The 19,318-nt window shown below is 61.1% G+C and overlaps 1 protein-coding gene across 10 annotated transcripts in view; it reads left to right on the forward strand.

Annotated features, from left to right (window-relative positions):
* The window catches only part of CARD11 (caspase recruitment domain family member 11), a 113,711-nt gene extending 95,413 nt beyond the window's left edge, over positions 1-18,298 (forward strand). For 3 of the 10 annotated variants that reach the window (XM_079944379.1, XM_079944381.1, XM_079944387.1), the window contains 15 exons: positions 500-582; positions 1,553-1,653; positions 2,652-2,704; positions 4,957-5,089; positions 5,662-5,863; positions 6,288-6,414; positions 8,681-8,921; positions 9,566-9,662; positions 10,034-10,129; positions 11,651-11,786; positions 12,573-12,752; positions 13,054-13,178; positions 14,588-14,703; positions 16,591-16,791; positions 17,022-18,293. In XM_079944379.1, the coding sequence (XP_079800505.1) occupies positions 500-582; positions 1,553-1,653; positions 2,652-2,704; positions 4,957-5,089; positions 5,662-5,863; positions 6,288-6,414; positions 8,681-8,921; positions 9,566-9,662; positions 10,034-10,129; positions 11,651-11,786; positions 12,573-12,752; positions 13,054-13,178; positions 14,588-14,703; positions 16,591-16,791; positions 17,022-17,436 (2,306 nt within the window). In that variant the 3' untranslated portion in view covers positions 17,437-18,293. Of the gene's footprint in view, positions 1-499; positions 583-1,552; positions 1,654-2,651; positions 2,705-4,956; positions 5,090-5,661; positions 5,864-6,287; positions 6,415-8,680; positions 8,922-9,565; positions 9,663-10,033; positions 10,130-11,650; positions 11,787-12,572; positions 12,753-13,053; positions 13,179-14,587; positions 14,704-16,529 lie in introns of all 10 variants that reach the window. The other 7 variants (XM_079944384.1, XM_079944385.1, XM_079944382.1 and 4 more) reach the window with 7 other exon arrangements.
* Positions 18,299-19,318: the final 1,020 nt, after the last annotated feature.

Here is a 19,318-nt window from a genome sequence, read left to right on the forward strand (position 1 = left end):
CTGGCTGTGCACGCACGCACGCACACGCACCAGCGCGTGGGGCTGTGGATGGGGAAGCTGACCGCTCCCCTGCAGCAAGACGAGGGCCGAAAGGAGTGTGCAGAAGCCCCCAGGCAGCCTCGAAGGAGCACAGGGGCGCCAGGGTCTGCGCGGGACGCAGCACACCCAGCCCATTGGCCCCGGTCCCCAGTCAGCCTGTTTAGTGGGGACGTTCCGGCCCCAGTTCCCGCTGTTACACACAGAGTGCCAGCCGGGATGCCCACCTTGGCCCTCAGGACGGAGGGCATCGTCCAGCCTTGACGAGGCCGCCCTGGGCCTGTGTGGGGGGAGGGACATGGTGGGGAAAAGACCCGGCTCTTCCTCAAGCGGAGGGGAGAGGAGGCCCCCCCCACAGGACGGCCGCAGGGGCGCAGTGCCCCAGGGGCTCTCACTGACCCTGCCCTCCCCGTTCTCCCCCGCCCCTTCCGTCTGCGCCTCCTGCCCGATTCGCCGAGGACAGGGAGGGGACACGAAGAGGACGTGACGGACGCCAGCCCCAGCTCCTCCGGGTCGCTGCCCATCACCACCTCCTTCTCCAAGATGGTGAGCAGGGCCCTCACCGCCGCTCCCCGTTGCGGCTTGGAGCTCGGGCCGGGCCCCCCACCCCGGCCTCGCCCGCCCGCGTTCCTCGCCCAGGGCTGCAGCCCAGGCCCTGCTCGACGTCTCCTGGCCTCACGATGTGTTTACACCTTCTTGCCACCTCCTTTCCCAATTTAACCCTCGGTGGGCGGAAGAGACGGGCCTCCGCAGGGCTGCGGCGAGTTGCACAGGCGGCTGACGCTGCCGCGTCTCAGCCTCTGGCGACTCCGGCAGCTGGAGGGGGGCAGCCGGCGGGGGCCAGAGCGGCAGAGCAAGGCCTGCCCGGCACCCGCGCGCCTCCCTCCAGCCCACCTGGGCGGAGCGGTGTCACTCCCCCTAGCCAGGCAGCAGGAGGCGTGGGATTAGAAATTCTAAGCCCGAGGGGAAGCCCTGGGAAGCTGGTCAGCTGCTCCAGCGTCAGGCCCTGGAGGAGAGAGACGCGATAAGGAATGGCCCCTGTCTGAGCCCAGCTCTGGGGGGGGAAATCCCAGGCGCTCAGTGCAGGCAGCCCTTGCCAGGAGCCAGCGGGCCTTGTCTCAGAGGGCCACCCTCCAGCAGCCGAGCTGTCTGCGTGGGCATCCACCAGCCCCAAAGGTCTTCCTCTCGTGCAGAGCAGGTGCCCAAGGCTGGGCAGTTCTGGGGACAGAGAGCTCTGCCTGTGCTGGGCACAAACGAGGACCGTCTCTCGGGCTCCCAGCCGCCTCCCCGCTTCCTGTCCCCGGGGCGAGCAGACGTGCACCAGGGTTGGTGGCTTCGGCCGCCCCAGGCTGAGCACGAGCCTTCCTCGGCCAAGGTCGCCGCTGAGAACCCGCTTGCGGGCGCACACTGCCTGTGTAGCAGGCGGGGCCGCATCTGATTTAAGTCTAGTCCGTGTGTGTATGATATTTGTGCCCGCGGAGGTGCAGCTCCCCGTAACGTGCGTGTGTGTTTGAAGCAGCCCCATCGAAGCCGTTCCAGCATCATGTCAATCACGGCCGAGCCCCCAGGGAACGACTCCATCGTCAGACGCTGTAAGGAGGATGCGCCTCATCGGAGGTGGGTGACAGGGGGAGGGAGGGGGCGGCACATTTTCCTGGTGCTTGTTGTGCCGCTCGACACTTAACTAACGCGGCAGTCCTTAAGGGAAGCTTGAAATATAGGCAGGATGGTGCCCATTTTACAGATGAGCAAGCTGAGGCTCAGAGAAGGGACATGGCTTTCCCAGGGCCCCCCAGCTAGCTAGCAAATGACGAAACCGACATCGCTTTGCCCCCTGCTACCGAGAAATCAGGTTTCTCCATCCCATGGTTCCAGAGCTTGGCTTTTTCTGCCAAAGAGTGAGAGACCCTGTGAATGTCCCCCTCATTGCTACTGCCTCTCCCCTTTCCTCACCTCGTGGAGGCCATCAGTGTCCGCATTGTGGAGACCACAATAGAGATACGCCTGGGCATCCAGATGTTTCCAGTCATCAGATATTTAGCACCGTACGTTCAGAGTCAGAGGTTGGTGGTTCCTAGAAGGGCCAGACCAAGGAGTGGCCGGCGGGGCTGGATCTCCACCTTGGGTCCTGCCAGCCACCTGGCTTGGGCCTCGTTACTGCATCACAGGAACCACACAGGGACAGCTTACAGCTCTTGGAACACGCGCCTCACTCCCGTGCTGTCCTGTCTGTTTGGGCCCGTCACACAATGCAGCCCGTCCGAGTATAAACGCTGTTAAGCACTCTGCGTCCGGGGAGAGGAATGAGTGGGAAGCAGCAGGTGGGGCTGTCGGGGACTCTGCTCAGCAGCTCTTCCTGTCCGTCCTCACGCCAGCTAATGCGGCCTCTGCAGGCTCTGGGGCCGCCCTGCCCTCCCAGCAAAGCACCCAGCCTCGTGCAGCCTTCCCGTGGCCCACAGCCCTCCACCCACCTGCTGACCTTCCTCTCCCACCCATCCTGCCCTCTCAGAGCCACAGCCTCTCGGACAGCCAGAACGTTCCGGAAGCCTCGCTCTCCCTTGCCCACCTGCACACACAGTCAGGAGAGCTCTCCTGTCCCCCCTTATGTCTTGCAGCACAGTTGAAGACGACAATGACAGCGGTGGCTTCGATGCCTTAGATCTTGACGGTGGGTACCCAGCAGGTCTGAGAGACATTACAGGGGTGGCAGCCACGTCGGCCCCATCCTGACCTTCCAGCAGAGCCTGCCTGGGGCAAGCCTGGCACACAGTAGGTCCTCAGGAGACGTGTGCAGAGTGGATTCCGAGAGGGCTGTCTGTGCACAAGGAAGACAGGCCTTCGCCGGTTGAGCGGCTCAGGCCGGGAAGCGCCCGAGGGGCCTGTCCTTTGTTCCGCAGACAGTAGGAACCATCCCGATGCTGAGTGTAGAATCAGTCAGGTCTGGGTTTTTAAGAAAGCATAGCTCTCGTGATGGTAGCCAAGCGCCGTGATCCAGTTCCAGTGACTCTCAGCGGCTGTTTTCAGAGATGCTGTTGTCGTCCTTGTTTTGCAGATGAAGAAACAGAGTCTTAGGGAGACTAAGGAGGAGTGTGGTGGAGGAGGGGCTGGAAGCAGGGGGACCCCTTAGGAAGCCAGGTGTTAACTGAGCTGTTAACCAGCCTCGGCGAGACGAGTGGCAGGCATGGGGCTGGGGCCCTGGGATGGAGATGGGGCGGCCATTAAGGTTGGTTTTCATCCCCTGAAACTGTAGGTGTGGGGCAGGCAGGCACTGGGGAGACTGGAGGGGCTGTGGCAGCCCTGAACCCGACCCACAGGCAGAGCTGGTATGATGGAGGGGGTATTCCCTCGGCCCAGCATGTTGCCACGCAGAGCCAGAAACGAGGGCTGCGTCTCCAGGGAGTAAGCGTGCCGCAGCACCCGCCAGCCACCACCCCTTGCAGCCGCGAGGCCCAGCACACGTTGAGTTCCTGCACCTCCCAGGCCCTGTCACAGCTGCGTGGGACACAGAACCTGTGTCCCTGAGTTCTTGCTGTGGCAGAGACTGTGGTGGCATAGTTGAGGACCAGTGGGGAGACCCATGCAGGTTTGCAGACCTGAGCTGCTTTTTGTTTGTTTGGCGGTATGCGGGCCTCTCACTGTCGTGGCCTCTCCCGTTGCGGAGCACAGGCTCCGGACGCGCAGGCTCAGCGGCCATGGCTCACGGGCCCAGCCGCTCCGCGACACGTGGGATCTTCCCGGACCGGGGCACGAACCCGCGTCCCCTGCCTCGGCAGGCGGGCTCCCAACCGCTGCGCCACCCGGGAAGCCCCTGTTTATTTATTTATCATGTATTTATTTTGGCCCTGCTGGGCCTTAGTTGCGGCATGCGGGATCTTTTAGTTGCAGCACGCAGACTCTTAGTTGCAGCATGTGGGATGCAGTTCCCAGACCAGGGATCAAACCTGGGCCCCCTGCATTGGGAGAGTAGGGTCATACCCACTGGTCCACCAGGGAAGTCCCCAGACCTGAGCTTCTGACTGGATGGACAGGGGGGAGAAGAACAGGAAGGGTTCCAGCTTCTCGGGAGATGGCCCGGCGCCTTGGGATGGTGGCAGCGTCCTCGGGCCCCGAGGAGCTGGCAGCGTGGAGCCGGGCTCAGAATCCTCTGGGTGTGGCCCGCCAGCCCCCTCGGTTCCAGGGCTCCCACCAGCCTGCCTCCACCCCTCGCCGGCTCAGGCTGCCAGCAGATAAAATGAAAGATTAGTGGCTCTCCTTAATTGGTGACCACCAGCAGCTTTCAAGTGTTAAAGAGAGGTCGGCACCTAATCGAGGCTGGGTGATGGGAAGAGCTCCAGGAGTTTGGAAAGGGGAGAGCTGGGAAGAGAATTCTGGGCAGCCGTCCAGAGCGTTTTGCAGTGTCGGGACAAATTCTCTCTGCAGAGAAGCCTTTGTTATCAGCCCAGAGCAGGGCTTGCAGATCTCCCATCCCAGCGGCCTGAGCTGTGCAGGGTGGGCGTGTTTCCCTGGGGGGCTCGGGGTTCCGCCGAGTTGGGAGGAGTGGGGGCTTCCTTACTCTGTCCACACGCTGGTCCTGCAGCCCCACCCCAGACCCACAGAGGCCGGTAGATGGTGGCTAGACCTGAGGTCCCCAGATGAAACTTTGGACCCCGATTCCAAAGCAGAGCCAGTGCCCGCTAATGGCGGCGCCTTTCCAGGTTCCCCGTGGAGGCGGGGGAGTGGCTCTGAAGGAGAGGATGCCGGGACTGGGCCCTATACCCCCAGGGCCTCCGGGACCCGCTGACTGACGCTGCTCCCTCATCGGGGAGGGCGGAGGAGTTGCCAGGAGGCAGAAAGGGAGGAGCCGCCTCGGCCACGTCAGAAAGGCCGCGGGCCGCCCTCCCTCCTGCTCGGGGGCCTGAAGCTTCCGTTACGCCTTCGCAGATGACAGCCATGAGCGGTTCCCCTTCGGACCCCCCTCCACCCATTCCTCCTCTTCCTCGCACCAGTCTGAGGGCCTGGACGCCTACGACCTGGAGCAGGTCAACCTCATGTTTAGGAAGTTCTCTCTAGAAAGGTACCGAGGTCACGGGAGAGGGGAGGCTGGGCTGAGGGGCAGGGATGAGGTGAAGGCTGCTCTCCCCTCGATCCCCTGCAAAGGGGATCGTCCACAGCACCCGTATTCTAGAATCAGAGTCTGGGAATCATAGTGTCCCAAAGTCAGAAATCACTACCCCTGACCCCCAGCCAAGCCCACGTAGGACGGGGCCTGCCCGGGGCCACACAGCCCGGCAGAGGCAAGGAACGGAACTCTCATGTCAGACCGGCCCCGGACCCCACCTGTGACTCCCCGAAGCGCGGTGGGCTGTGTCCACGCAGCCTTCCCGGGGTGCGAGGAGGGGCCGGCAGCCCTTGCACCCGATGCAAGCAGCCGGGGCGTGTGTGACCTCCGTCTCCCGGTGGCAGTGTCTCCCGGGGCCCCTGCTTCTGGCGTGTGCTGTGACAGCAGGAGCCGGTCGCCAGCTCTCTCCTAAGGTGGCCGCTGCCGTGACTCCCCGGGGACGCTGCAGCCCAGGCCCCGCTCTCTGGGCGTCCCGGCCGGGAGTCCTAGCTACAGCTGCCTAACCCCCGTCTTATCTCCCGACGCAGACCCTTCCGGCCGTCTGTCACGTCCCTGGGACACGTGCGGGGCCCCGGGCCCGCGGTGCAGCACACCACGCTGAGCGGCGACAGCCTCATCTCCCAGCTCACGCTGCTTGGGGGCAACGCGCGCGGGAGCTTCGTCCACGCGGTCAAGCCGGGCTCCCTGGCCGAGAAGGCCGGCCTCCGCGAGGGCCACCAGCTGCTGCTGGTGAGGGGCTGGGGGCTGGGGGAGGCAGCAGTTCTGGTTCCTCCGCACATCTGCTGCTGACGGCGCAGGGACCCCCCCCCCCCAAGCCTGCATTAAGCTGCGGATTCCCGGCCAGGAGGAGGGGTTGCCAGGGGGCGGGCCTGTCAGCTCCTCTCTGGAAGCCCCTCCCCGGGCCCTCCTCTCCACGACTCTTGGCTCGTGTTCCTAGAGCCTGTGCACGCGCACACGCGCGCACACGTGCTCCGGGCGGCGGGCGGGAGGCACGTGAACCCCGTTTAAGGGCGATGCTTTCTTCCCTCAGCAGCGCTGAGCTGGTCTTTGTTGAGGAGAGGTGCTTTTGTTCCCCGGCGGGGCAGTCTCACCCCCGCAGCTCCGCTCGCCTCGCCGTGGAGCCCGAGCAGGACAATGTGTCTTTGATATCTAGCTAGAAGGCTGCGTCAAAGGCGAGAAGCAGAGCGTCCCCTTGGAGACGTGCACGAAGGAGGAGGTGCACTGGACCGTCCAGAGGTGCAGTGGGCCCGTCACACTGCACTACAAGGTCAACCAGGAAGGTGAAGACCCCAGGCGGGGCGGGCGGTCCCTCCCCTTGCTCATCTGCTCGTCAGGAGGACTGAGGGGGCAGCTGTGGGGCGGGAAGGGCAGGCGCGCTGACACACGTGGGCACACACCTGCCCTGGCGCGCCTCGGGCCTCTGCCCCACTCACGGTGGAGGCAGCATGTCCAGCCGCGAGCAGACTGCCCGGCCAGCTCCCCGCTCTCTCTGCGAGGCTGAGGTTAGTTTTTTCTCTCTCAGGCTTCCCGGCCCTGACGTAGGCAGTGAGTCTGGGGTGACCGCCCCTGCACCCGCGGGCCCACTGAGCCACACCGCGGCCAGGCCACCTGCTGCAGGACAGCCGGGCCTCACCCCCTTCTCATCTGGCCTCCCAGCAGCTTTTTCAGGGTGTCTCCTCTTTCCCGACCCAGACTCCTAGGCAGCGTCTTCCTTCTCCCCAACTCTGAGTTCTCGTTCTCACCTCTGGGTTTTTTTTGCATGATTATCTCTGCAGCTGGATCTTATTTTTAACCACCAGGGGCTCATGAATGTTTCAACACAGCATAAATAGCCGCTCTCTCTAGCGGTTCCCCGCTGCCGCCTGCTCGTCCGTGCTCCTTCCCGGCAGTGCCCGGTCAGTGCGGAAGTAAGGATGCTCTGTCCCCAGACACGGGGCCCAGCCTTCTCCTCCTGCAGGAGGGCTCCTCCCCTCTGCCAGGCCGGCATCCCAGCCCAGCAGGAAGTCTCCGGGTGCTGCCCTGCCCACCAGCCCCGGTGCCGTAGAACCCAGTACGAGCAGAGCCCCCTGGCTTTGTGTAGCAGCAGCCCTGTGTCTGGAATTCAGCGGAAGAAGGGTTCCCTCTGGCAGGATCCTGTCTGTAGGGCCTTTCCTCCCGGGTGGTGGAGCCCTCAGATGGTGATTAGTGTTAACCCCGCCCAGGTGGGTGGGAAGGGCCCAACCGGGAATCCCGTCTCTCCGTGTTCAGACAGGCCCGCTGGCTCAAGTCTCCCTGGTGTGCGAGGTGTCGCCTGTGAGACATAGCATTTGAGGAACTGTTTCTGGGCCTGGCGATGAGGACTGTTTTAGCTTCCACTGGGTTACGGCTGTCTGCACGTGGGGCTGATTTCAGGATTTATATTATGGATTTATGCCTTGGACGTTTGCTGAAAGTTACTGCGTTTATTGTGTTCATAGTTTTATGCCCTGCTTCCTTCCAAAAGGAGTCTCAAAATCTCACACTAAAGGGCAATGGTGTTAACTAAGGTTAAAACGTGTGCCGTGGTCCTACCACCTTGGAAAACCGTTTGGCGGTATCTCCTAAAACTGACCGTATACACAGTGACTTAGTAATTCCACTTCTGTGAATACATCCAAGAGAAATGAGTACGTACGTCCACAAAGGTGTAAGAGTGTTCGTAGCAGAGGTGTCCATAGTAGCTGGAAACAGGACAAATGTGCACACCAGAGAAAGGATAAATCAGCACCACGTGGAAGGAATACTCTACAGCAATGACAAAGAGCACACCGGACTTGCCGGTGGTTGGGACTTCTCCTTCCCGTGTGGCGGGGTGTGGGTTCGATCCCTGGTTGGGGAGCTGGGATCCCACATGCCTCGTGGCCAAGGAGCGGAAACATGAAACAGAGGCAATATATGATGGGGACTTTGAAAACGGTCCACGCCAAAAAAAAAAAAGAACACACGATGCTACGTTGCAGCATCGCGGTTGAAGCGCACAGGCGTGACGTGCAGTGAATGTCAGACACATTCTGGCGGAAGAGCACGTACCGTCTGCTTCCACGCATATGAAGCGAGGCAGCGCTCACCTGGGCTGCTGGCAGTCAGCACAGAGGTTACCCCTGCAGGGTTCTGACATGGGCATGAGGGAAGGTTCTGAGTGGTGGTTACCCAGGTCTAGACATTTGTGAACATCCATCGTGCGGAATGCTTAAGGGTGATGGGGTTTACTGCATGTAAGTTACCTATCAATCAAAGACAGAAATGATAAAACACAAGCACCGTGTATCGGTAGGGAGGGACATGGAGGTCGCAGCAGAGGTCCTAGATTTGCTGCAACTTGGCACAAAATTTCGCTCTGAGCTTCTTGGCAGCCAAGACAAAGAGAGAAAGCCATCAGTAACTCAGCTGCTCACTCATCGGGGAGGACAGACGTTTCCCTAACCACGCCCCCGTGCTGGGAGGACCGCATCACAGGGGTGTCATCCGCGGGGAGCCCAGGAGTGGGAGGCCCTTCACCGATGGGTTTTGCGTCTTCTCCTTCCACAGGGTACCGGAAGCTGCTGAAGGACATGGAGGAGGGCCTGATCACGTCGGGGGACTCCTTTTACATCCGGCTCAACCTGAACATCTCCAGCCAGCTGGACGCCTGCTCCATGTCCCTGAAGTGCGATGACGTCGTGCACGTCCGTGACACCATGTACCAGGACAAGCACGAGTGGCTGTGTGCGCGGGTCGACCCCTTCACGGACCACGACCTGGACATGGGCACCATCCCCAGCTACAGCCGGTGAGGCCGACGGGGCCGTGCAGCTCGGCAGAGGGGCTCACGGCGGGGAGCCTTTGCCTGCCGACCAGTGACCGCCCCCCATTCCCTCCTCCTCTTTGAAGCCCCCCAGGAGTGTTGCTCTCTTAAATCCCGTTGCTTCACTAAATCCCAGAGCGCCATCTTTCCATCATTACTGGACAGCTTAGAGCCTGAGTTTATGCTTCCTGTGTTCAACGGTCATCTTTTCCGTAGCCCATCTCCCCAGCGTCGTTCTGTAATTATACAGCAGTAGCCGCTGAGGCCTGAGCATCAGCCTGCCCCTGGTTAGACGCCCCGGGCATCTATAAAGCATCCACAGACTCTGGCTCTGCTGCCCAGGCCAGCCCTGCAAGGCCAGCCTCAGTAGACCCAATTTACAGATGAGGAAACCGAGGCTCAGAGAAGTTAAGCGACTTTGCCCCAGTACCAAGATGAGTCAGTGCCAGAGGCAGGATTCAAGCCCAGAAGCTCAGTGCCCAGTCCCTCCCTGGTATACCCCTGGGGCTCAGAGCTCACACCCTGCGTAGAGCCCCCTGCCCGGGCCAGGCCCCCCGCCGGCTTCCCCAGGCTCGGCGCTGGGGTCTCTCCAACCCCTGAGGCTCCGCCTTCCCCTCTCACCTCCCCAGAGCCCAGCAGCTCCTCCTGGTCAAGCTTCAGCGCCTGATGCACCGGGGCAGCCGGGAGGAGGTGGACACAGCGCACCACACCCTGCGGGCCCTCCGGGTAGGTCACCCAGCACCCCGCCGGCTTCACACCACCTCCCAAGCCCCTTTTGGAGGGGATCCCGAGTGGGAGCCATCCATCTCCGTGGGATGGTGGATTGCAGGGGACCGGGCTCCTTAGGGCCGCCCCCTCCCGAAGGAGCCCCACCTCTGCACCCTCCCCAGCTGCGGTGCACGCTCCCCTCGGCCGGCTCCGGTCGTTGTTGGAAGAAGTCCCGAGGCCCGTCTCACCCCCTGAGCTTGCTCCCCTGTCAGGAGTGCTCTGATCCACGACGGGATCCCCGTGAGCACAGGGCGGGGCTGGGAGCCGTCCCCCGTGCCCGGCGGCATCAGTATGCCGGCGGGTCTGACCGGTTGATAAACTGATTTCAGAACACCCTGCAGCCCGAAGAACCACTTCCCGCTGCGGACCCCCGGGTCAGCCCCCGCCTCTCACGAGCGAGCTTCCTTTTCGGCCAGCTCCTTCAGGTAAAGCTCTCGGAGCGCCTGCTGACCTGCAGCCACGTTTTGCCGCAGGCCTGCCCTCTCCCCACCGAGAAGAGGAGGCTGCATCAGAACGGCAGTGCTCTGTGTTTGTCCCCCACTTGCAGCTTTTCACGGCACCTTACGTCTTCCGTCCCATTTTATCCTCACAGTGACAGGTCGCTAGACAGTCTGCACCTGTTGGAAGCAAACCTCACTTTCATAAAAGATTTGAGCAAACTTAGGGCTAAAAGAAACTTAAACATCTTAGTTGCTCAAATATTAATGGAAAAGTGAGGAGAGGAAAACAAACATTCCAGATATCCAGGTCCTCAGACTGAGCATTAAATTTCTCTCTGAGCATCCTAGCAGCCAGGGAAGAAAGGGAAACCCAGCAGAGTCTTTATATCTTACCTGGTGCCAAAACGTTTTAGCTCTTTGGAAGCAGGAAAAATGTTTCCCTTGTACTTGATTCTAAGAGGGTTTTTTCTTTTTCTCTTTGGCACGGATCGTTATACGAGGAACATTGAACAGCCTCGTGGGTGACGTGTTCAGAAGTGATTTCACATAAACGCAGAAGCATTCCGTGCGGCCTTTTTCTCTGTCACCAGTTCACAAAAGCTGAGAGTACTATTAAGATGTCGCCCCGCAAGGATGTTCCCGTGTTGGCTCTGTGCTAATTAGGCCCCAGCAGAGCTAGTGTGTCACTCCACTGCTCCATCCTAACGTTGGAACGTGGGAAACCCAGAGAAATGGTTCACAGTGTGGCCCTAAAACCCAGGTAGAGGCAAACAGGTAGCAGAAAGACACTCACGGAGGTGGAAGGGAACCCTGGTGACGTCCGAGGCACCCCTGACCGCAGGACCACGTGAGACCACACTTTTTTGTGCCCAGACGTCACGCATGAGTCCAAAACCCTGCGTTTTTGGGTGACTTACTCGAAGGCCGGTTAACAACAGAGCAGGGCTGACATCCCAGCTCCCTGCACTTTCCTCCCTGCAGAGGGAGGGCGTGGAGAGTCTCACAGTAGCCCAGGGAGTATGGTGTCCACCGCTGGGCATCCCCTTCCGCCCTCCAGGGCTCAACTCTGAATGGTAGAAGGGCGCAGGCACTCCCCCGGAAGACTCGGGCTTGCCGAGGCAGGGGGTGAAGTCACCCGCACCCCCCGCCGGGTGGGCCGTTTTGGGGGCGGCCAGGGGTCTTCCACAGCCGGAGCGCTCCAGGCCTCACAGTGCCCGTGGATCCCCTAGATGTGGGTGGGATTGCAGGGGGGCTCCGTTGAGGGCCTGCTTGGGACCAGCCCTCTGGCAGCTTACGCCCAGCCGGGGAAGAGAGTGTGAGCATTTGTTCGCTTACTCGTCTACTGACGGCGCCCTGACAGCTGAAGAACTTGCGCCACCTGCTAGGTGTCCCCTGTGTTGAGGGGGGGCGTGACTGACCCAGGCGCCCGGGGCGGAGCCCGGATCTGAACGGAGGTCTCCCGAGCCCGGGTTACGCCTTCCTCCACCCCCTCCCCTCTGTCCGCAGTTCGTCAGCAGGTCGGAGAACAAGTACAAAAGGATGAACAGCCACGAGCGCGTGCGCATCGTCGCGGGGAGCCCGCGGGGGAGCCTGGCCCGGTCCTCGCTGGACGCCACGAAGCTCCTGACCGAGAAGCAGGAAGGTGTGGTGCCGACCACCCAGCCCCTCCCCCCCGCCCCACGCACGCGCGGCAGCCTCGGGTCTGGGCGGGCCGCGGGGGCCCCGAGAGTGGGGCTGGGGCGTCTGCTTCCTCCAAAGCAAGGGTAGCGCCTGGGGAGGAGCTGCCCGGCCCTGGCCGGGGGGACCGACGGCCGCCGGGCGCATCCTGCCAAGTTCCCCCGACCGACGCCCGCCGTACTTGGTTTGAGCCCAGACGCCCGTGTTATTTGGAGCTGTTTGCTGGGAAGCGTTTACCTATTGATTCTCTCCCCGCTGGGCACCGACCGTCACTTATCGTGAAGCCAGCAAGGGGCCTCCCGGTGCGCGGTCCCCTGTGGAAGGCCCTGCCGGCGGCGAGCAAGCCCTCCCAGGGCCACACTGGCCCCGGCGCTGATGGTGACGAGGGCCAGGGGCGCCTCTCCACTCCAGCCCCAGCCCGGGCCCTCCCTGGACAGCTTAGCACCTGGAGTGTGTTACGCGCTTCTTGCCGGCGCCTCCTGGCCTGTGAGCAGGGCCGTCTCCCTGGCCCGGCACTGTTGGCCCAGCTGCCAGAACAGAGCCCGGCCCACGGGTCACTCCGTAAACTCGCCTGGACGGCGGAAGGGCGTCCGGGCCGCCGGCTGGTGTCCATTTGTGCGGTGGGCCTTGAGAACTAGCCCCCGGTGTCCCATCCCCACTCCCAAATGGTTTTCAAGGCTCCATGGAGCCGAGAGGGCACCTGGGCTGCCCCTGCCCCAGGCGGTACCAGCCCTTCCCTGTCCCCTCCCAGAGCTGGACCCCGAGAGCGAGCTGGGCAAGAACCTCAGCCTGATCCCCTACAGCCTGGTGCGCGCCTTCTACTGCGAGCGCCGCCGGCCCGTCCTCTTCACGCCCACCATGCTGGCCAAGGCGCTGGTGCAGAAGCTGCTCAACTCGGGGGGCGCGATGGAGTTCACCATGTGCAAGCCGGGTGAGCCCCCCGCTGCAGGCCGCCCTCCTTTCCCCTCCCCCGCCGCCTGCATCAGGGCCTCAGGGGCCGACGGAAGGGTGCGGATGGCTGGCTGCCGTGGGGACTGTAAAGTGGGACCCTGACCTTGCCCGCAGTTGAGAAGCCACGGGGTCTAGTGGAGGAGACGAGATTCACTTCCACGTGGCCAGAAAGGGATCAGACACGCAGCGCTGTCGAGCCCAGGAAGCAGGGCGGGGCCTGGACGGGACAGTCGGCCCGAGACCGCCTGTGCCGTCCTCAGGACTGGCCCCTCTCCCCGCAGATGTTGTCACGAGAGACGAGTTCCTCAGAAAGCAGAAGACAGAGACCATCATCTACTCCCGAGAGAAGAACCCCAACTCCTTTGAATGTGTCGTTCCCGCCCACATCGAGGCTGTGGCGGCCAAGGTGAGGCCAGCTGGAGGCGGACGGGGCTTGTGAGCCACCAGCGCCATGGGGAGGGCGATGCTCTCGCCTCGCCGCGGGTGAACCTCCTTCCTCTCTCCCTCGACCATGTGCTCACGTCTCCAAGCCCTGTCCTGCGGGGTTGGAGGAACCTCCTCTGTTTCTGATGGCTTCCTGGTGGTGGTCCTCTGGTCCGCGTCGTTCAGGGATGTGTGTGCGCCTGGCGGTGATGACAGGGACCAGAGATAGCGAGCAGGAGGGCGACAGGCACCGTGTTCGCCAGGTGGGGGAAGTGGACCATCAGAAGGCTTCTTGGCGGTGACGCAGAAAAGGCATCTGCGCGCAGTTTGGAGTCTGCTGGAGCCAGGCTTTGAGACCCTGGGCGGCCCTGAGCGTGGAGTTCTTCCTCGCTCCAGGGCTGGATGAAGGTGGGGCTCTCGGCCCACGAGGATGGTCACGGCCCCGGAGTCTGGGACGGTGACCTGGGGGACGGCAAGAGCAGGAGTCCAGCCAGAGATTCCGAACCTGCCGCCCAGCCGATGGTCACTCCCGCCCCCTCCCGCATCGTCACACGGATCGAAGCACGGGCAGAGCTGTCGGCCCGCCGTGAAGCGTTTGTTGGGTGTTAAAGCTTAGGGAGTCGTGACAGCTGGAGCCGATGGACAGTGAGTGGGCAGGGCTGGAGCTGAGAACATTCCGGCTGCGAAGGGCTTCCCATCCAGGAATCCGTGCTGTCAGAAATCCAGCAGTGGCTCTGCTGGCGAGGCAGAGGAGCGGTGGCCGGGGGCGCAGGGGCCTGGGCTGGCCACCTCTGCCACTGGACCTGGGTGCTGGTCCCACCGGCACGTTCACTTTGTGAAAACCCACTGCGCCGCAGGCTTAGGAGCGTGTGCGCTTTTCTATATTCAAGTTCAGTGCAGAGGTTTAAGTGGCAAAACAGGGATCATCCTTCTTCAGAAACGACGCGTTCTCAGGCCCCGGGGAGTCGTGCTTGAGAGCCCTACGTCCTCCCCGGACCATCCGGCCGCCTCACCTTCCCTGTGTTTTCCACCCACCCCGTCCTAGTGCCCAGAGCGCCTCGCAGGCAGAATAGAGGAGCAGGTGTTCTCCACACTGACTTGGGTTTTTATTAAGACTCACGCACACTGCCTGATTCACCCCGGGCTGGGTGCCGGGGCTCTGCCAGCACCCATCCTTGTGCAGGGAGAGCCAGGTGTCCGGACGGGGGGCCTTGTCTCTCAGAGGTTGGGTTCTGCCTGGCTCGTTCTCTGGTTCAGCGGGGGGCACGCGGGGCTGTCTCGCCCCCGGCTCTGTCCCGTGGAGCCCACCCTGCCCGGTAGACCCGCCCCAGGCACCCACACAGGCCGAGGAGGCAATGGGCCCCCGCCGACCGCCGGCCACTGTGTTTGCAGAACAAGCACTGTCTGCTGGAGGCCGGGATCAGCTGCGCCAGGGACCTGATCAAGTCCCGCATCTACCCCATCGTGCTCTTCATCCGGGTGTCGGAGAAGAACATCAAGAAGTTCAGGTAGGGCTCCGGGACCCCCCGCAGGGGCCCTAAAGCACCCCTGCGCTCCCCGACCTCACCAAGCCTCTGCGGCTCCCGCCAAGAACAGCTGGCTGTGTTGGGCCCACCCCTCCCCCGAGCATCCCTTTAGTGAACCCTTATCGAAGGTCAGTCCCCGGTCCAGGGGGACATGGCCCTGACCCCTCCGGCAATGGAAACGGTAACACGCACACACACACACGCGCGCGCGCAAAACGCGTCCAGGAGGATGGGTGCCGGGAGGGATGGGGGCGCCCTGGGACCCAGGTGGTCCGGGAAGCCAGCATTGGAGCAGGACCCACCACGGCGAGGCCAGGCCGGGCAGGTGCAGAGGGCACAGCTGGCGCCCAGACCCCCAGGCGGGGATGGCCCAGAGGAGGCCAGTGTGCTGGGCAGAGCGGTGAGAGGTGACTGGCGCCGCAGGGGGTCCAGACCACGCCGGGCCGTGTCGGCCGCGGAAGGATGTGACGTCTCCTTCTGAGTAAGACGGGAGCTACTGACGGTTTTGAGGAGTGACTTAATCTAATAAGAGATGTAAAGGCCCCACTGGCTGCTGCGTTGAGACGCAGGCGTCGTGACGACCCACACGAGGGGTAGTGATGCCGGGACCACATCCTGTCTGGCGGGCGATGAGGAGAGGTCCGATTCTGGGTCCGTGTTCAAGGTCGGGCCTGTGTGATTGTTGAAGGGTTAGCGGTAAGGTTTGCTAGGAAGAGGAAAGCAGGGTGATGCTGAGGTGGGGGAGGGGCGTGGCCCGCCTGTCACGTGACACCATCTCTGATCCCCACCCTTCCTTGCAACACAACTGCAGCTGACACTGAGGGAGGTCAGGCCACTCCACTCTCTCCGCAAATATTTACCGAGTGCCTATTGAGGGCCAGGCCCGGGACCCCATGAGTGAGCAAAGGAGCGCAGAGTCCCCACCTCACCACCTCCCACACGTTAGGACGGCTGCTGTCCAAAACGCAGAAACTCACACCTGTTGGCCCAGATGGGGAGAAATCGGAGCTCTTGCGCACTGCTGGTTGGGAACGTAAAAGGGTGCAGCTGCTGCGGAAAACTGTAAGGAGTTTCCTCAAAAATTAAAGTAGAACTACCACGTGATCCGGAAGTCACACTTCTCAGTCTCTACTCAAAAGAATTCAAAGCAGGGTCTCCAAGAGGTGTTTGCGCAGCCATGGTCACAGCGGCATCATTCACAGTAGCCGAAAGGCAGAAGCAACCCAAGTGTCCACTGACAGATAAATGGATAAACAAAATGTGGTCCATCCCTACGGGAGAATATGATTCTGCCTTAAAAAGGAAGGAGACTGACACATGGTGAAACATGGCTGGACCTTGAGGACATGATGCTCAGTGAAACAAGCCAGACACAGAAGGACAGACACTGTGCACTTCCACTTCTACGAGGTCCCTGGGGGGGGTCAGATGCACAGAGACAGACAGTAGAGGGGTGGGTGCCAGGGGTTGAGAGGCAGGGGGAAAGTGATCGTTTAATGGGTCGAGTTTCAGTTTTGCAAGACGAGAAAGTTAAGGAGATAGATGGATGCACTTCGCTGCGAATAACTTACCACTGCTGAGATGTACACTTACAAGTGGTCAGGATGGGAAATTTTATTTTACGTGTACTTTACCACAATTAAAAAGACTAAAGTCCCCACCTCTTAGGATTCCCTAAGGAACAGAATAAAAGGGGACAGTGCGTAAGGTGCTAAGTGGTAGAGGCTATGGAGAAACAAAGCGGGGAAGGCAGCGTCGGTAGGATGCCCGGGTGGGGGCGGGGGCGGCAGCACGGGGTGGCCCCACAGCACGGGTCCGCCCAGCCAAGCCACGCCCCTGTGCGTCTCCCTCGCCCTTCCTCGCCCGCAGGAAGATGCTGTCCCGGCCGGAGACGGAGGAGGAGTTCCTGCGCCTGTGCCGGCTGAAGGAGAAGGAGCTGGAGGCCCTGCCGTGCCTCTACGCCAGCGTGGAGGCGGACATGTGGGGCAGCGTGGAGGAGCTGCTCCGCGTCATCAAGGACAAGATCGGGGACGAGCAGCGCAAGACCGTCTGGGTGGACGAGGACCAGCTGTGAGGCGGGGGCACCGCTGAGTCCCAACGGGGCTCGGGAGGGGGGTCCGAATCCCGCGGGGCCACGCCGAGGGGCGAGGGGCGTCCTGCTGCCTAGACGGCCTGGGGGCTCAGTCCTCCCGTGGAGGAAGAAAGGAGACCCTCCAGGGAGCCCCCCGGGGGCAGATGCTGGTCGGGAGGGAGCAGGGAGCGGTCCACTCCACCGAGGGCTGACCTGCTGAGTCGGCCAGCCCTGCAGGCGTGAGTCGGGAGACAGGACCCCACGGAGGACACAGAGCCAGGTCGGAGGCCAGCGGTCCCTGGAAGCCGGAACAGCAGTTGAATGTCACGCGTGGAATAGGTGTGCTGCCCGTAGGGAGGGGACCTGAAAGCCAGGCATCCCGCAGCCCTCGGGACACAGGATATGCGCATTCCCAGGCAGAGGGGGAGGGGTGCCCTGCTGTTGTTTCTCGTGCATTAAAATTTCTCCAATTCCTTGTTTTCAACCAATTGTTTAATAGTTTGCAGAGGCTCTCAGCTCTTGCACCCCTCCTCACCTACAAACCCCTCCCAGCGAGCTCAGTTCAGGCCCCGTGTCATACGCAGGGTGAAGGTAGGGTGACCGTGCACCCCAGTTTTCCCAGGACAGGCCTGATTTACAGCTGATTTACAGCACCCGCTCTAAGATGCTTCCTGCTTTGGACGATAAATTGTATCGTCACCCTGGGAAGGGCCCCCCCCACCTTTCACAGGCTGCCGGGAAGGTCTCACTGTCCACACCCCTGCATCCCCTGGCCGCAGCCGCAGGCTAGGCCCTCCTGACCCAGCTGCCCCGCACGTGTGCTCCGGCGCTCTGTGCAGGCAGCGTCCTACGCGATGCAGCCTCGCTCCATCTTTCAGTTCAGGGAGCAGCACGTGGTCCAAGGCCCTCCGGTGGGCTTACTGCCCACGGCCCAGGAGCCACACTGCCTCCACAGCAGACAGCAAAGGCTTTATGGGCTCCAGAACCATTCTTCCTCTTGACCCTCTCAATGCAAACTTCCTGAGTACAGACCCGACAGGCACAGCCAAACCGGGCCAGCTCCAGCCTGGCACCATGGCGAGTACTCATTCAGCAGCCGGTAGGTGGCAGGCTGGGGTTCAGACCTAGGTCTGTGTGTTCATGGGAGTTGTGGGAGCAACTGCTCGTTGGTAATCCACGTCTACACTGCCTTTCTCACCAACCGAATCCTGGTTTTCTCCTGGGAAACCACGTGCACAGCTAAAAGACCATAGTCCCCAGCCTCCCTGGCAGCAAGAGTGATCAAAGAAATGGAAGGCAAGGTCCAGGGTAGAGACAAAGCAAACAGCCCTTCCTCCCGTTTCCTGCCTAAAATACAGACGTGATGGCTGGATCTCCTGCAGTCATTTTGGATCTTGAGGTGCCCTTGAAGAGGGAAACCCTGCACGGAGGATGGTGGAACAGAAAGCCAGAGTCACTGATGACACTTTGCAGCCCGGGACTGGCGCTGGGGTTTCTTTTACATGAGACTGAAATAAATTTTTATCTTGTATTAAATGGTTGTTATTTTGGTTCTCAGTTACTTGCAGCCTCGAGCAATTCTTAACAGACATAGTTTTGAATTGCTTTATGGTTTCAGATACCATGGACATGAGTTGATGACCCTCTGGTAGGTTTTCTTGAAGATATGAATTATTAATAAAAGAACTCTTAACAAATACCTCATCCTAAAACAATAGTGTGTGTCCTGTAGCAGTTTCTAGCATTTCAACTCTTAGAAATTGGATCAGCACCACAGAGCCCTGGGGGGTATCAGTTGGGGGTGGGGGGTCCTAGGAGGGGGCCGGGTTCTCTCCTCCCTGTGACGATCCATCTCTACAGCACAGGGTCTGAGTCTGCCTGGGAGTATGATGCCTTAAAAAAGTAAAAAATTCCTCCAGGGCTTCCCTGGTGGCGCAGTGGTTAAGAATCCGCCTGCCAATGCAGGGGACACGGGTTCGAGCCGTGGTCCGGCGAGATCCCACATGCCGCAGAGCATCTAAGCCTGGGCTCCACAACTACTGAGCCCATGTGCCACAACTACTGAAGCCCGTGTGCCTAGAGCCCATGCTCTGCAACAAGAGAAGGCACTGCAGTGAGAAGCCCATGCGGCGCAACGTGGAGTAGCAATGAAGACCCAACGCAGCCAAAAATAATAAAATAAATAAATTTATAAAAAAAAAATTCCTCCAAGAGCCAGTAAGCGATGATGCTTTCTCCAAAACGGCCCCCAGAAACAAGCTGGATGTGCTGGGTCTGGAGAAGCCATGATTCCAGAGGCCCAGCTGTGATTATTTAGGGCCAGATTAAACCACCACACGAGGAGACGCAGGAGCTGGAAGGTCTTCTGCTTCCATCTTGTTAGAGCTCTAAGTCAAACAGTAAATTTTCCCCAGGCCCGGGCAATCGTGTTTCCACTTAGAAACCGTGCTTCCTTGTAAGTACTTAGAGCCGAGGGGACAGACGTGACTGGAAAGGAGTCCCGGAGTAAAAGGCCTGCTGATTTAT

The sequence above is a fragment of the Stenella coeruleoalba genome (genome assembly GCF_951394435.1).
Source record: "Stenella coeruleoalba genome assembly, chromosome: 15".
Classification (NCBI taxonomy): Eukaryota; Metazoa; Chordata; class Mammalia; order Artiodactyla; family Delphinidae; genus Stenella; species Stenella coeruleoalba.